This window comes from Eublepharis macularius, chromosome 8 (genome assembly GCF_028583425.1).
Source record: "Eublepharis macularius isolate TG4126 chromosome 8, MPM_Emac_v1.0, whole genome shotgun sequence".
NCBI classification, from domain to species: Eukaryota; Metazoa; Chordata; class Lepidosauria; order Squamata; family Eublepharidae; genus Eublepharis; species Eublepharis macularius.
Window position 1 is genome coordinate 139,814,436 of NC_072797.1, and position 17,689 is coordinate 139,832,124.

A 17,689-nucleotide genomic window follows, 5' to 3' on the forward strand; every position below is an offset into this window, starting at 1 on the left:
AAAAATCGCGTCGCAAGCAGAAGGACTCCCAGACATCGGGGCCAGTCGAGCAGGCCGCCAGCAGCCCGTTAGATGCAGCCGCGGTTTTGGCGGGAAACCAAGATGGCGCCCGCGCCGATTCCCGCGCGGCTCCCAGTGCCGCGGTCGCCAACCTCCAGCCGGGAGAGTGCCCTGCAGGCCCTTCTACAGTGACGTGGCCTCTGCAGTCGATCGGCACCGGAGCCCATGGGACGGGTAATGTACAGGGCGACCTCGGTTCCCTCCTGAGAGGCGAGTTCATGTCCTTCCTACAGACCATGCGGGAAGAGATTTTTCATTGGTGCCAGCCCCCTCCCGAGGCAACAAGCCAGTCTTCCTCCCTGCCTCCTTCCCCCCCCAGTAAAGTGCGGCGTACATCCTGCCAGTGGCCTACCAAGGCAGCCCAAAAAGCACACCCAATCCCGGCCAGAGATGGGGATATTGTTGTAGGGGGGGGAGCCTACTCTGATAGCGAGGAGGGTGAAGAAAGGGAGTTCCTTTCAGAAGAAGAGGAGGAGGAAGAAGTCATTATGCCTGACCAGTCAAACAGGCTGTTTAAATCAGAGGACTATCCATACCTTCTGAGTAAGGCTCTGGCTGCCCTAGAGCTTCAGGAGAAACAAGGAGGGGAAGAGGCATCTAGTGGTACCAGTAGGGGTTCTTCAAGACCCAGAGGGTGTAAAGAATTTTTCCCAAGGGGTGATACCCAGGAGAAGGTCTTCCCTTTTCCGGAATATTTTGAAAGACAATTAAAAGCAGAATGGGTCTCCCCTGCCTCTAGCAAACAATGCTCAAGCGCTCTTAAAAAACTGTATGCATTACCTTCTTATGCATCTGAGCTTTTACAGGTTCCTCGAATTGATGCCCCGGTGGTGGCGCTTCAGTCATCTGGGCTGTTGTCGGAAGATGGCCAAGGCTCAGTCAGAGACAATCTGGATAGGAAGGCGGAAGCGGCACTCAAGAGAGCGCATGAAGCAGCAGCCATGGCGATTCGAGCATCTTCCACCGCGTCCCGGGCGGCAGTAGTCTGGCTGCGCAAGTTAATCCAGCTGCTACCTGAAAATCAAAAGCGTCTGTTAGAAGGGGCTAGTAGAGTCTTAAAAGCAACCACCTTCACGGCAGATGCTACTCTGGATGCTCTTACCTTCTCGTCCAGAGCCATTGCCTCTGCGGCAGTGGCTAGAAGACTTCTCTGGTTGCGCGCATGGCCAGCTGACATCAGATCCAAATTTATCCTGATGGCGTACCCCTTCCAGGGGGATAAACTGTTTGGAGATGCCCTGGAAAAGGTTCTCATCGAGACCAAAGACAAGAAAAAAGCCTTACCCAAGTCGGTGAGACGGTATGACAAACGACCCTTCAATAACCAGTCCTTTCGTACACACCATTCCCTGGCGAGACCACGTCCAGATACCAAACGGTCTTCCTGGAGTGCCAACAAACAATCGTTCAAGAGAGCTAACTTCGGTTTCAGGTCTAACAGACAACACCAACAACGAGGGGAAAGGCAGGACTTCGACTCCAAAACTCAGAAGTCCTGACTCACGGCCGCTTCCAGTGGGGGGAAGACTACAGTTCTTTTTCCAATCCTGGGTGGACTCAAAGGCGGATGCCTGGACACTGGAAGTAATCTCAAAGGGTTACTCCATAGAGTTCAAGTCGCACCCACCGGATCGCTTTCTGTCATCCCCCCTACGCCGAAACCCTCAAAGGAGATCCATCACCTTAAAAGCGGTACAACATCTCCTGAACATCCAAGCAGTCGAACCTGTACCTCGTCAAGAGCAAGGCTCCGGTGTTTACTCCCTATTCTTCACCGTGCCAAAAAGAAACGGAGACTGGAGGGCCATTTTGGACTTAAAGTTCGTAAACCGTTTCATAAAGCTGAGGCACTTTCGCATGGAGACTCTAAGATCTATCGCAGAGTCACTACGACCCAAAGAATTCCTCACCTCCATAGACCTCACAGAGGCATACTTACACATTCCGGTTCATCAGGCCCATCGCAGATTCCTGAGGTTTCATGTGAATGGTCTCCACCTTCAGTTCAAAGCCCTTCCATTCGGGCTTGCCACAGCTCCCAGGTTGTTTTCCAAGATCCTGATCAACCCCATCGTTCGACTGCGGGAGAGGGGGCTTCATATCCATCCCTACTTAGACGACCTGCTACTCAGAGCAAGCTCCAGGGAAAAGGCGGCGGCTGACACACAGACCACGGTTCTCTTCCTACAAGCGCACGGTTTCTTGATCAACTTATCAAAATGTTCTCTTCAGTCTTCTCAAAGACTGCTTCATCTAGGAATGTTGGTCGACACCAGGAAGGGTTGTTTTTACCTGCCACTGGAGAAGATCCAGAAAACCAAGGAGATGACCGCTCTAGTGCTGAGCTGCAGCACCGTTTCTCTGATGTCGCTCTCCAAGCTGATGGGAACCCTCGTAGCGAACTGCGAGGCCCTGGACTGGGGCCGTCTGCACACACGGGAACTCGTGTCCTTCCTCAGACCGTTCCAATCTCTTATTGCACTAAGATGCGATTGACAACTCACAGTGCCCTTGAAGGTCAAGTCCAGCCTCAGATGGTGGACCTCAGCATCCAACCTGCGGCGGGGGAAGTCGTTCCTCAATCCCCCCAGGCTGCAACTATTCACCGATGCCAGTCTCACCGGCTGGGGGGCAGTTCTGGAAAACCGACCTGCTCAGGGTACGTGGTCTCCGGAAGAGACTGTCCTGCCAATCAATCTCCTGGAAGTCAGAGCCATTCGCCTTGCTCTCGCTTTCTTCAGCCAAGACCTCGTCGGCAAGGATGTTCTGGTGCGGACCGACAACGTCTCAGCCAAGGCGTATATCAACCATCAGGGGGGCACCCGGTCCCCCAAGCTGCACAGAGAGGCCATGAAGATCTTACACTGGGCGGAAGCCAATCTCCTCTCTCTGCATGCCGAACACATCAGGGGCGTGACCAACATCCAAGCGGACTGGCTCGGCAGGCAGTCCATCCACCCAGGAGAGTGGGCACTCAAGAAGGAGGCTTTCCGTTTGATTGCGAAACATTTCGGGACACCGATCATAGACCTGTTTGCCACTCCCGTGAACTGTCAAGTTCCGAGGTTTCTCTCCAGGTTCCTGCACCCCCAGGCAGAAGGGACAGACGCTCTCTCTACTCGGTGGCCCAAGGGGCTACTGTACGCCTTTCCACCGATCCCGGTTCTTCCCAAACTTCTACGGCGGATAGTGGAACGTCAAGCAGAGGTAATCCTAGTGGCTCCATGGTGGCCTCGGAGACCCTGGTTCTCCACGATACAGGCACTGACGATTTCCCCTCCGATGCAGCTCCCAACGGTACCAGATCTTCTGCAACAGGGCCCGGTGTGGCATCCCCATCCAGAATGGATGTGTCTGACCGCGTGGAGATTGAGAGGCAGTACCTTACCAGATTGAAGTACCCTCTGCAGGTGATCCTTACCCTCCTGGCGTCTAGGAAGAAATCAACTATTAGGCTATATAACACCACCTGGAAGGCCTTCGCTCGCTGGGCTAGGAGGAAGAGGGTTAACCCTCTGCGCCCGTCCATCGTTACGATTCTGGACTTTCTCCAGCAGGGCCTGGAAGCTGGACTCAAGCCGGCCACCCTCCGCAAGCAGGTAGCAGCTCTGTCTTCGGTCTTTCCTGTCCTGGAAGGTTGTCGTCTCTCCCGGCATCCTCACATCCAACGCTTCCTCAGGGGTGCGACCTTGCTAAGCCCCCCAGTTGTTCATCATTTCCCTACTTGGAGGCTTCACGTTGTCTTATCGGCCTTAACCAGGCCCCCGTTTGAACCCCTCCATTCAATTTCCTTGAGATGGCTAACCATCAAGACTATTTTCCTGGTAGCTGTCACGTCAGCGAGGCGGATCTCGGAACTGGGGGCTCTGTCAATCAAGCCCAACCTGTGCATTTTTCACCGGGATAAAGTGGTTCTCAGGACTGACCCCACCTTTGTTCCCAAATCCTGTTCCAGATTCCATAGGGCTCAGGAGATCAATCTGCCATCTTTCTGCCCTAACCCTTCTCACCCTAAGGAAAGGGACTGGCATACCCTCGACGTTCGTAGAGTCCTCAAGTCGTACCTGTCTAGGACTGAATCTATCAGGGGTTCCGACTCGCTCTTCATCAATATTTCTCCTCCCAACCAAGGGAAGAAAATGTCCTCGGCAGCCATTGGGAGGAACATTCGGTCCTGCATCACGGAAGCGTACAAGGCGTGCAACAGAGACGTGCCTCAGGGCATTACTGCCCATTCGGCGAGAAGCACGGCAACTAACGCAGCATTCCTCAAGGATGCCTCCGTGGAAGAGGTTTGCAAGGCAGCCACCTGGTCATCGATTTCCACATTTGTCAGACACTACAAAATGAACATTTTCGACTCAGCGGACGCTGCCTTCGGAAGGAGAGTTCTCCAGCACGTGATGTTCGACGGGGAGCCTCTCCCACCTGGAGAAGACTAACTGCTTTGGGAGTACCCAAGATGTCCTCCGCCTCAGAGGGAGAACGGACCTTTGGACACTTACCGTGAAGGGTCCTTCTCTTCTGAGTGCAGGAGGACATCTTGCCCCTCCCAGGCTCCCCCGTCTCCTGTTACTCCTCTCTGATACTTCTTTATAACCAACACCTTTCCGGCTGGAATTTCCTGTCTCTCCTTCCACTCTCAACATGCCGCAGTCATTTTCTTTCTCACTGTTTTTTACTTAACATAGTTCTGCACACCGACTAAGTTTTCCTTTTTCGGGTCGGGTGCAAGTTTTTTCTTCTTGAAAGTTCTAGTATTTGATAGTTTTTTCTTCTACTGCTTTGTGGAGTCACCAGAACTGGGACGAGGGGGCGTTCCTAGGCTCCAAGAGGAAGAGGAAGAGCTATTTTTTGACTTCCTGCCTCCCTGATTGGGCAAAAGGAAACAACCCAAGATGTCCTCCTGCACTCAGAGGAGAAGGACTCTTCACGGTAAGTGTCCAAAGGTCCGTTCTGTCTCGTTCCTCTAAGACCCTTCTCTCTCTCTCTCCTCCTCTCCACCACTCTTTCTTCCTCTCTTCCTGTCACTCTTCCCCTCTTAACCCACCCACCCATTCTCCATCTCTGTACCTCCCTGCCCTGAACCCATTCTGTCTCTTTATTCCTTTAAACCCTTTATCTCTTTGCTCCTTTATTCTTTCCTCCTCTCCGCTACCTCCTCTCACTCTTTCCCTCTTAACCCCCCCCACCCATTCTCCATCTCTTTACCTCCCTGCTCCCAGCCCATTCAGTCTTTCCCCCGTTATGTCCCTTTCCCTTGTCTCTTCCCTCCACCCCTTCAGTTTTTCTCTCTTTCTGCTACCATTTAAACCCAGCCAGCTTGCTTCAGGTGCCTGGCAAGGAAGGCGGGGACAGGCAGTCCCCGCCAGGCACCTAAAGCCGGGGTTTAAATTCCCCTTTACGTGGTGCTGCATAGCAGCACAGAAAGGGGCATTTAAACCCAACTGGGTTGCTTCTAATTCTTTAGAGCTATGCCTGGCCTCCTTATCTTTTGTTTCTATATCCTCTGGTGGGTGGCTCCGCCCTACGTGATGACATCACTTCCCAGAAGTGACATCATCCCAGAAGCGCGCATGCCTATGGTGCTAGTGAGTTCCACCACCTCTTTTCCCAGAAAAAAAGCTCTGCATTATTGCATATATTTCAGTTTTCACCCCTGCCCCTATGGGGTTATGTTTTTTCTCATTGCTTCAAAATCTTGGGGCAGCCTGTTTCTAACTTAGAGAAAGTATACAAACAGATTCCTGGGAATAACCTGTTTGTTGGTTTCAGAAGCTTCTTCCTGGTCAGATGCTCCCTTTGTTTATGGGTTTCCCACAAGATGAATTCAAACCGCTGTGGTTTGAATGCAGCAGTCTGTATTGGGTGTGTGAGGGAAATAAGCATATTTGCAAGAGGAATAGTGTCTGGGGCTACATGTATAATTAAAGGAAAACATGAGGATAAGAAGTGGGTAAGAGTGTAGAAAAGGGAAGAGAGAGGTATAGGGTGGACAACCACCTCGGGAGGTAAAGGGATCTCTACAGGGCGGAAATTGCCTCTGGAGTGCATTGCTGTCGTTCTGTAGTTTCCCAAGGGTCCAGTCCATGATGTGCTCCCACTGTATGCGTAGAATCCAGGGCTGCCTGTGAAGACAGAAAATAAAAAAACTTGGAAGCTAGATGAGTTGAAGGGAATAATGGTATTTCTGTTTTTGGAGGAAAAAGGGTGAAAGGAATGCATGCTCTACCCTGTCAAACCTAAATGTGTTGCTATTACTTTAAGAACATCAAACTGCTCAACATGCAATTGAACTCCTTTTTGTATTTATGAACTTTAAGTGTATACAAGAATTCATTTCTTTCAATACCCAGCATTGGCAATGAAGCTGCTTCTTCACCTTCAGGTAACTGAGTATATCTTAGTTCTTGCCAATTGTGAAAATGAAGCAGGAAAAAATGTTCAAATTATAAGCCATCAGTTACACACCCTGACCTGGCTACCAGGCAAGCCTGTGCTCATCAGATCGCGGAAGCTACGCAGGGTCGGACGTGGTTAGTAATCGGACCCAAGGAAGACCAGGGAAGGAACCCAAGGAAGACCAGGGTTGCAGAGGCAAGCAATGGCAAATCCCCTATGTTAGCCTCTTGCCTTGAAAACCCCAGCAGGGGTTGCCATAAACCAGCTATGACTTGACGGCATTTTCCACCACCGACCATGAATGCTTGAAACTATTCAAGTAACAAAACCAAGGAGCAAATCTGTGTAATTTGCTCCTTGGTTTTGTTGTTTGAATAGTTTCAAGCATTCATCAGCTTCATTGCAGAAGTGGGGATTGTTGCAAAGAATCCTGGGATTGACTGACTTCAGTCAGTCTAGGCAGAATAGCACCTATTTATTTATTTTTATGTCATTATAGCCTGCCTTTCTCAATGCGGATTACATAGTGTAAGATTAGTTCAACCAGTGTCGAGGACATTTCCTAAATAATGGCATAGGATAGATAAATAAATACAAGTTTACAAGGACATAACATTATCAAGGACCCAATAGAGAGTTGAAGAAATGCTGAAACAGAACATAATCGATTCCAGAACTGACATTAGACAACATGAAGGATAGGAATACATATTTAAACTTTTGTCCTTGTGCAAGAGTGCAGGCGCATGGCAATGTAACATGGATACTTTAGCTGCTGAGAGCTCTTGTGTGGTCCTCCTTGGTACAAGGTGTAAAACGTGTTCCTCATAGGGGTTCTAGTTCTGGCTGGAAGAGAGACTGCAAAGCTGGCATGCCCCTGCCAGAGCAGAGAGGTCCCCATCCAAAGCTCTCTGTACTATCTTGGGATTTGGTGGCTGCAGTCTCTAGCCCAATTTTGCCGGAAAATGTCATTTAAACAGATTAAATGAGCTTGCATTGCTGCTTTTAGAGATCTGAATCATTGAGAGATTTCTAGTGCGTTCAAATACAATAATTAGTGCTTAGATAGCCATTCAGGGGCTTCAACAAAGTGTTTCATCATATTGTCGGTCCTTGTGACAAGTTCATTAAGTAGATCAGTGTTTATCCTCGTGTTACAGACTATGGCAATAATATGGAGTTGGGAATGGGAGTGGCTTGTTTTGAAGGCCAATCTGCAAGTCTGTGACTGCAGGGAGACATGGCTAAGACCCTCCTAAGCCAGCTATTCCTGTCTGAACAGCAGATACTACGTTTTTTTTTTTTTTTTTTTTTTGCACTCCAGTATAGAGTTCTTTTTCGTTTACATAGAAGAGCAAGATTCAGGTCCACTAGTACCTTAAAAACCCACTAGATTTCCAGAGTATGAGCTTTCGAGACTGTATGAATACATACAAAAAGAAGACCACCCACCAGGTAACTTCATTGAAGACTTCTATAATACAGTCCAAATTATTAGGTTTGGACTGGATCCAGTAGCGTGTGAACAGAAATTTGTGAACACTTAGCATAGTTATACTTGTTCAGGCAGTGGCAAATATATACTGCAGTGTCTGTAGATATCAATTGTTACTTGCACAATGTGCTGAATATGTAGAAATATTGTGGGATAAATAAGTTTAATGCCTCACAGATTTCCTTAATGATTTTTTTGCTTCCATTTTAACAAAGGCCCTGACACTCTCAGGGATCATTTGCTGGATCTGTTTGCTTTTCAGGCAATAAATTGGCTTTCCTAATCCATTTCTGTTGCCTCTTTCAGAAAATACAGTTTATCCACTGGCTTGTTTTTCTCTCTCTTTGTGTTTCCTATCTTGACTGACACTGTTTTTATTTTGTTTTTTAATTTCAACCTGGAATTCTTAGGTATGTTGGCAAAGACTATTCTGCTGCCCAGGAATTAATGGAAGACGAGATGAGGGATTACTACCGCCAGAACCCCTCCGTTTTCCCAATACAATCACCTAAAGTGGGACAGCTTGTTGCTGTGCCTGTAGAGGAAGATGCTTGGCTGCGGGCACAGATAATTGCAGTAGAAGGGAGTAGAATAAAGGCAAGTGTAACCTATTTTTGTATTAAAGACAACACTAAAAATCAGAAGCCTTACCCGCTTAAGTATTTGTCATGACAAAAACTGAGAACTGCGGCACTTGATCTTTTTCATTTTGACTCTTCATAAATCCAACCTTCCTTAGGACTGCCATAACTTCAACCCAGTGCAGTGGTCTTCCTTTCGTTGGTTACAGTTACCGTCTTACAGATAAAGGTTTGATAGGAAAGGGGTCTGCATGTATCCGGCTTTGTTTCTGCTTTTCAGCTGCAGCCATGATGGCTTGGGTCCAGGCCATCTATAGGACTTCTCTGGTAGGAACTTGTTCACCGGTATTATCTTTAGAGGTCTTTCTTGGGATCTCTCCAGCTTCAGAGGTGAAGCAGGTAATAACTAGAGACGAGACCTCCTCTGTTACTGTTCCACACCCCTGAAACTCTTCAGATCCACTCGATGTCTTCAGTGCTGCCGTTTAAGTAGCAAGCAAGGACCTGTTTGTTTTCATGTGCTTTAGGTTCTGTACTCGGGTTCTGTCCAGTTATGCTTTAATTAATTATCTGCTGTGTTGGTATTTTGCCTACTGTTACCATTTTTGATTGTTGTGATTGTATTTAATTGGCTTCTGTAAGCAGTTTTAGACATGCCTTGGAAAAGCTGTGTATATGTGCGTAATCATTAAGACTGATTGTAATGGGAGCGGACTTGTGGGGAAACAGGGTGGAGTGGTCAGCAAAACGTGCTTTTCACCATGGACCTGGCCTATCCGTAAAGTGCATGTGAAGAAAGGAGGAGTTCTTGGTACACCGTATTAGGATTGGGAATCTAGGAGGGATTCCTCCTACCACTGCAGATCCAACTCCCTTTGTTGCTTGGGATCCCTCATCCCCCCCCCTGGAGCAGCATTTCTTAGAGATCAGCGGACTGGAACGTGAGGGAGGAAGACTGGAAAGTACCGTGCCACTGAGTCTGGATCCAGCCTAGTGCGAGCACTGAAGAAAAGTCCACTGAAGAGTTTCTCTAATCTTGTTTCTCTTGCATTATTAGGTGTGCTATGTTGATTATGGTTTTAATGAAAGCATTCAACATATCAGAGCGTACCAACTAGCCAAGCAGTTCTGTTCGCTGCCATTCCAGGCTTCAAAATGTAAACTGGCAGGTAAGATAAATAAATGCAATTTTTGTTAAATCTCAAATTGGGTTGGTGTTTGAGATGTGAAGGTCTGGAAGGAAAACAGAAAAATATGGGGGAAATAGAAAGTACTAAAATAGCACAGTATATAGCAGTTTGCAGCTCTCATTCACTTTAGCATTGGGCCTATATTCAATTTTGCTTGTAGAAAACTCAGACATATTTATATTTTCACAAATGTGCAAATTAATCCAATTTTATAAGCTAAGTTAGAAATTACGCATTTTATGTTAAACAGTAGGCAGTGGGAAAAGCGGAAGACCTAAAATGAGGTGGCTTGACTCAGTCAAAGAAGCCACATCTTCCAGTTTGCAGGATCTGAGCTAGTCTGTTAATGTGATGGGACATTTTGGAGGTCTTTCATTCATAGGGTCGCCATAGGTCAGAGATGACTTGATGGCACATAATACATGTTAAACCAATGAAATAGTTCAATGGGAAAATCAGTATTGGATATATTTCAGTTTCTCCCCCAAATTTTGGTTATTTTCTGGAAAGAAAGCTTTTCTCTCATGGCATCAAAATGTCTAGGAATTTTACATCTGTAGATGGTATGGGGGATGGAATTTAGTTTGTGGTGCCGTCTTGGAAGTTTAAAACAAAAGTGCAAAAATAGCCAAAGGAAATAATGGGCCCGCATTCATTATCTGACTTCAGCTTGAATCTGTCCTCAGTGCCTTTATTCTTGAACTAGATTGCCAGCACATACTTTTTGTGGTAGCCCCTGTTCCTTTCATGTGTACACTTCCTTCTGAATTGCCAGTTCATAGGGCAGACTTAACCCTGATGCTGCCCAGTTGCTGCTTTCCATTTTAGCCCACAAAAAAAAGATGAATAGGTTTTACAAGATGAGGCTGTTCCTCTCTTTGCCAGTTCCACCCCATGCAGGTGAGTCTGGTAGCTAAGACTTCCAAAGGGCAACTCTTTGAAACCTTGCTACTGTCCAGCATGTTTGTTCAAATAACTGTGTGTATTTAACGGTAAAATTATGTGCCAGAAGATCCCAGTTCTGCATTTAATTAACATTATGCAAATCAACATCACTTCTGGTTTTTGCATAATTGTGGCTTGGCGTATGTGGGGAGAAGATGCGTCCCCTGCCACTGAGAACCTCACTGAGCTACTTCTCAGACTTGGAAATGTCAGCAGGCTTTGCTAGTGCTCCTACTGTCAAGCATTCCTTTGCGGCTGTGAGGGCTGCATCCTTGGAGGATGGGGAGAAACCCACAAACTTGGAGACTTCCTAGACTGAACTTCATGACCAGCTTGCACACTGCACTTCCTGTGTGCTCCTGCAGAATTGCAGCACACGCAGCCCTGTTTGTGTACCTTAAGAACCTTCTACTCCCATGTGAATCTACCTGATCATCTTTGAAGGCGTTGCCAGGCAGGTGGCAACCTAAGGAAGGGGCTGTCAGGGCACCTAAACTCTGAAATTTCCTCCCTAGAGAGACTCACCTGTGCCCTTCTATCATTATCTTCTGCCAGCATGGGAAGTCTTTTTTGTTTTATCTGATATTCCCTTATTGACCATTCTGATTGCTTTTCATGTTTGTTTTTAATTTTGTTACTTAACATGCATGTACATGCTTTTAAAGTTTTTTAAAAGTTGGTTTTTAACTGTTTACCACTTCCAGGACCCTAATTGGGTTGAAAGGATGGAAAGAAGTGTCTTAAATGATACATTTTCTCAGTTTATACCCCGCCTGTCTCACTAGTGAGGGACACGTGGTTCTCCTTTCCTCCATTTTATCCTTACATCAGACTTGTGAGGTAGGTCAGTCTACGAGTGTTTGACTGGTCTTGCCCTTCTGATCCTTACTTTAAAGTTGTGACAATCCAGATGGGCTTTCCTACATCAGAACTCTCCCCTGCCCCCCCCCCCCTTCTTTTGTTGTGTCCATAGAATGTGTGATATTTCTCTTGTCTATTCTGCTGTTTAGGGTTGGAGGCCTTCTGTGATGACCCTGTTTTGGTGAAAATGGTGGATTCTCAAACATGTGGTAAGATATTTGCAGTTGAGATACTGGAGAAAAGTGACATTCCTCTCGTTATCCTGTATGATACTTCAGGAGAAGATGATATCAACATCAATGCTGTGTGCCTGAAGGCACTTTGTGACACATCTCTTAAGCTTCATCTCCAGGTAATGTCCTCCTCTGCTTGTACAGTCTCAATAGGAGTCCGGTAAGGGGAAAGGAGGGTACTTAAACTGCAGAGTTCATCGGTACTTCTATTTTATGTTTTTAATAGGTGAATGCACTCTACACAAATGTTAGAGTAACCAATGTCTGTTCAGATGGGACTTTATACTGCCAAGTGCCATCAAAGGGCCTGACCAAACTCGCTGAATGTTTGCAGAAACTGGAAAACTATTTCCAGCACAAGGTAAGTCAGCTTTTAACATTAGTTAAAAGACTGTGCCTTTAAGTAGTCTGTGCCTTTAAGTAGTCAACAGTTCGATGAGGTACATGTAAGATGAATTTGCCCAGAATCGGAAGCTCTCAGGACTAATCTGAGAGAGCCTTTTAAATACGAATGTGAAGTGCCAGAGTCACAGAATCACAGAGTTGGAAGGGGCCATACAGACCTTCTAGTCCAACCCCCTGCCCAATGCAGGATGCGCCTAAAGCATGTCTGTCATCTCTAGTGACCATTGCCTTTATGAAAGTATTAGCGACCAAGCCCGATTATTATTATTTTTTTTAAAAAAAAGATTCTACAAATGGCTCCTGCACTCTGCAGCGGGCTGATTTTGACCCATTTGGGGCCAAATAGGGCCCATTTGGAGCCAAAATCGGCCCACTGCAAAGTGCAGGAATGCCGCTGGGGCGGCGTGACGAGCTCTTGAGTGCTCCTGCACTCCACAGCAGGCTGATTTTGGCCCCAAACGGGCTTGATTTGGCCTGAAACAGGCTGAAGTTGGCCCACTGTGGAGCGCTCCAGTCTGCTGCGCCGTGCTTACCTACTGCCATGGCAGCCTCTGTGGTGCCTTGGGAGGGCTGCATCGGCACGTTGGGCCTCTGGAGGCCTTGAGGAGGCCGACACAGCAATGGAGAAGGCCAGTGCAGTGGCACGGTCCTCCTCACTGCCGTGCCAGGCCCGCCCGGGCCTCCGGAAGCTCCAAGGTGGCGGCACTGGGCATTCCCATTGCTGAGCCGGACCTTCCTGGGCTTTAGGAGGTCCTGCGGAGGCAGCAGGAAGGCAAAACCGTGTTACCGCCAACTCAGTTCCTATCCCTGCCGAGTGCACCTGCGTGAGATAAAAAGTGAGTCGTCAGCAAGAAGGTTTGCCTTTTGTGTCTTAGGATGTGAACCTGTTACAATCCTCTTTCTTTTTCTGTTAGATTTTTTCTTTAACCCTCTTCTTACGCCATCTGGGTAGACTGCTGCCACCAGGAATCATATTCCAAAATAGTTAATTTAAATTTCCCCACTCAAATGTAGAGAGACTTTCTCTCAGGTACACACACAGTTTGCCTGTCTAAACCAGAATCAGTATTCCTCTCAGAAATACTTTAAACATGCTCAGGCTGCACACAGCTTGCCTGCTTTGCCCAGGCTGAACCTTCTCTCTCTGCTCAGTAACTAAAAACTGCAGGTCGCTCCGTCCACACTCTCAGTCATCAACCAATCAACTCGCTCGCTCATCCTTCTCTTTCACCCCCCCCCCCCAATTTTACAATTTCATGTAAGATCAAGCATAGCGAGCACTGAGCCAGGTTCTTTGAATTGGTCTGTCTGGTTTTGTAGAGAGAAATCCAGTTTTGCTAATGAGCCCATATTAGACAGTGAAATAGTGTGTCTTGGATTGGAACCTGCAGTCTGTCGGTACCTTCCACTGACATGCAGATCTTTTATTCCCCCCCTGCCCAACTGGGGATAAAAATGCTTCCTGGAGCTGCAGGACCTGCGTAGGCTAACAGCCATATGATGCACTGAGGGAGGGGGGGGCCTTCATCCCTTCCCTGCGCCTTGGTGCAGCCCCCCCCCACCTGCTTGGCTGTTAGTCACCTAGGGCCATCACCCCCAGGGAGCAGCTTCCCTCAGTTTGGAAAGGACCGCTGTGGGGCAGGGAACAACGGGAAGCGCTCTGGCCTTGGGCCCGCAGATGGTTGAGTCCAGTCCCTTCATCTCCTTGTCTATAAGTTGTGGTAGTTACATTCGTGTAAATGAGGTTCTACAAGTGACCTCAGAAGCTATGAAGGAGCATAATTTTTCTATTCCTGTCCATGCTGGGAGGAGAAAATGAGTTTTTGTCCAAGGCAGGTCACTGAAGTAGGACAGCGTTTTCCGGCTAGGGTTCTGAGGGATACTGTCAAGGGCTCCATGAGCAGTCAGCCAAGAACTCAACGTTTGTTCCAAAATAAAAAAGAAGCCCAGTATCACACTGAAAGTAAACTTTATATTGACTTTGGATATGAACTTTATTTTGATGTTTAAGTAAACGTTGTTGTAATTTGATATTTGGAAAAAAAAACAGATGATAAAAAAGGCAGGAAAATGCTTTACTTTTTTATTGTGATGTAAAATGATTGAGGGAGAGAGAAGCTCGGTACAAGTACAATTTCTTGACAATAATCTGGCAGTAATTGAATTGTGCTCCCTACCACCAGGTTCTTTTGGCCTGTAAATGATTTCATTTATAGGATTTCCTCAGGATTTGAAAAGTTAATTTAGAGGCTCTTCCGTGGAAAAAAGCGTTGAGAAACACTAATGTGGGATTTAAATCCTTGTGGCTTGGGTGCCTTGATGTTGTGCAGAATTTGATTGGATGTAATTTATGTGGATGCTGTAGGTGGTGCAGCTCAGAAGGAGAAAGCTAAGTTATATAATTGGCGAAAACAGATGTCCACAGGTGTGCCCGTTGAATGTTCTATTCTTGGAACATTCTGTTTTTGTGTTGAATGTAATTTTAAGACTTGCTTGTGAATATCAAATTTAAATATTTCTCTAGATGTGGTCATTTCTATGTGCTCTTCTGGGCATGGAGGACCTTCTAAATGAAGAAATGATGCATATCTTCACCTGCAGGCATAGGCTAAAGCACTGTTCATTTTGCTTTAATTTCTTGTACATTAAATGAACTGTCCTTATGTGTGTGTGTGGGGGGGGGAGTTCCTCATATTTTACTCAGTGTATTTGAAAAGTCCTTTCTCACTCCATAGTGGAAATTGGAGGGTAACTCATCTTTGTTATCGGTTTGATAGAGTCCCCTCTTCCGCCCCCGCCCAAGGACTACAGAGAGAAATAGCTGCAATATGTTTGGCTGTTGGGGCTGTGTGTATTCACTCTGACTTTATCTCTCTACTCCAGCAGGCAGAAGACGCTTCAGTGTCGTCACCTTACTGTGGCAAAATTTGTTTGTTTAACTCTAAAGGAAAATGGGCACGTGTGGAGGTAGGAAATGGGTTGTGGTTAACAAATGGGTTTCAAAGACAAGAATCTACTCTCTGATCAAACTTGGGTGCATGTATTAAAGTGGGCTGCTTACCTGTTTCTAGAACAGCATCTGACTTCTATCGCCCAGTGGCTTATTTCTGCTCACCTGCCCCTGTCCAGCATTAAACACCTGAGGGCCCCACCCCCATGGGTTTTCTCTGCCAGTTTCTAACACAATAGAATCTAGGTATAGCTATAAGATGAAGCACACCCCCTAGTTTAGGAATAAAATTGTTACTGAACCAAAACTGGTTAAAGGTATTAAACAAAAAGTAGAAAAACAATAACAATCTGAAAACTGTTGCTTTTACAGAGATGCTTGGTGTGCTTCTATTATCAGCAATAACTGTTCAATGCATAGTCAATCTTAAATTCAGCGGTTGATTTTTAGCCCCCTATTCCAGAATCAGCTGAACATACTTTTCATTTTTGGTCTTCTGCGCAGTCTCACATGTGCTGGCCTGCTGATCAGTAGATTCTGTAGCTAAAATTTCCTCTAGGGGCATGTGCCCCTTCCCAGAGTGCAAGCACGGCTTGTTTCCTTCTGAAATAGCCTGCTTTCTGGGAGGAGTAATTTCCTCAACCCTCAGTTCGTTGTAGTCTTTCTGTGCAGCCCCATATTGGGACTGTGCACACGCAGGCCTGCCGCAGGGAGATTTTTCTAGCTTAAGATCTGTAGGGGGGGCACTTCTCCCACTGCGCATGCGCAGTAGCATTCCCACCAAAACATGATTGCCAGGGCTAGCACCCCCAGATTCCCTCAGTTCTTCTTTTGCCGCCGTTGAGAGAGGTTCGTTTCTAGTATTGTGGTTTGTTTCTTCGATATGTCGCAGTTGTCTCTTTTTAAGAAGTGTCAGCAGTGTGGCACGAAGATGACTAACTCTGATGGTCATGACCTTTGCATGCTATATCTCAGAGAAGATCATAACATCTCCCGGTGTAAACTATGTCAAAATTTTACACTCAAGGCAAGAAATGACAGGGCTTCCCGATTGAAGGCTGCATTGTAGGAGAAGTACCTGCTGACCCCTGAGAAAGCGAGGAAAAAAATCTGTTGACAAAGGGCAGTGTCCTCAGTCAGCTTCGTCATCGGCCGCTCCAAGGCCCTGAAAAACCAACCCTCGGTTCCGAGCAGGTTGCTAATGGAAGCACTCTTCCTCGAATCTGGCAGAGAATAGTTGGGCTGCTTCGGAACCCCCTCCTAAGAAGGCTAAGGCTAAAACCAAACACAAAAAGCGTTCGACCTCAGCCTCGTGGAGCGATCGGGGTAGGTCTTCCTCGGCGCCGACTATTCCAGAGGAGAAAGTAGTGGAACTGCTCCACACTCCCATCACCTCCACGAACTCCCTCTATGCACGCAGGAGATGACGACTATCTACCTGTTCATTCTTTGGTGGAACCGGTTCTCTCCTTCGAGCAGCCTTTGGCTTTGGATCTGTTGGTAACACACATTTCAGATCCAACACCACAGTCTTCTGCAGAGCCAGCACTCTGGCTCAGCACAATGGTTGCAAGCGCAAACACCTACGGAACCGACTCAATGTTCCGTTCCAATGCAGTGGTCCCAACATTCTACAATGGACCCTTCTCATCGCTGTGCCACAACCATCTTCCATTGACCTTCCTCAGTCTCCCCCTCCATGGCAGTCGGTTCCAGACGTCAGTAATATGACCAACTGGCAGGACTTCATTGCCTGCTGCAGTCCGCACCTGGCCTTTTCCCACGCCAACCTGTTACTCCGGTTCCAGCAACGCCTTCTCAACCATCTGCGTCATATGCTGCATATACTCAACTGTCTACTTCTTATACTTCGGTTCTAACCATGTCCTTGGATCCAACGTTTCCAAGAACGGTGCCGCATTTCCATTCCCAACAAATGCCAGCAGATTTCTCCAGTCCTGATGACGAGGACGAACCTGCCTCACAGTCCGATGCCACTTCTGACTTGGCTTCTGAGCCATCTCCTGAGGAATCAGTGGGTGACGCACATTCTACATCACAAAATGATGACTTGGAACAAATGATATTGATGGCAACAGCCTTAGAGTTGGACATTTCCACTTTGATGTTGTCACGTACGCAAGCATCCATGCCATTGTGTTCTGTATCTTATACTGAGAGTGATATAAGCATCCCTGCCATTATTGTGTTCTGCATCTTAAACTCATACTGATGTAATGCCAGAGTTAAATACTGTATGTTATGCATTTTATATAAATCACCTGAGGGTGTCTAGACTGCTAATACTAATTTCCAGAGGAGCTAGTGGCCTCTTTATTATCTCTAAGAAATATGCGCTTTCACTTCTGAGTGTCCTTGGACCAGAGCTGCAGATATGTACTGAAATGTATCTTTTTCACAGGAGGAAATGATTCCACTCTGTATTTTGTCTAGACTAAACTACTCTGTTCCCATGTAACTTTTTGGATTTTCACGACTGAATGCAAACGGGCCAGAGGCCGGGAGAACGTCCCCTATAATTAGTAGTCCTATTGTTTGAATAATCA

At 46.9% G+C, this 17,689-nt stretch overlaps 1 protein-coding gene across 3 annotated transcripts in view; it reads left to right on the plus strand.

Annotated features, from left to right (window-relative positions):
- The window catches only part of TDRD7 (tudor domain containing 7), a 48,464-nt gene that overhangs the window by 17,908 nt on the left and 12,867 nt on the right, over positions 1 to 17,689 (plus strand). For 2 of the 3 annotated variants that reach the window (XM_054986672.1, XM_054986673.1), the window contains exons 8-12: positions 8,368 to 8,554; positions 9,596 to 9,707; positions 11,684 to 11,886; positions 11,994 to 12,128; positions 15,056 to 15,139. In XM_054986672.1, the coding sequence (XP_054842647.1) occupies positions 8,368 to 8,554; positions 9,596 to 9,707; positions 11,684 to 11,886; positions 11,994 to 12,128; positions 15,056 to 15,139 (721 nt within the window). The remainder of the gene's footprint in view (positions 1 to 8,367; positions 8,555 to 9,595; positions 9,708 to 11,683; positions 11,887 to 11,993; positions 12,129 to 15,055; positions 15,140 to 17,689) is intronic. The other variant, XM_054986674.1, reaches the window with a different exon arrangement.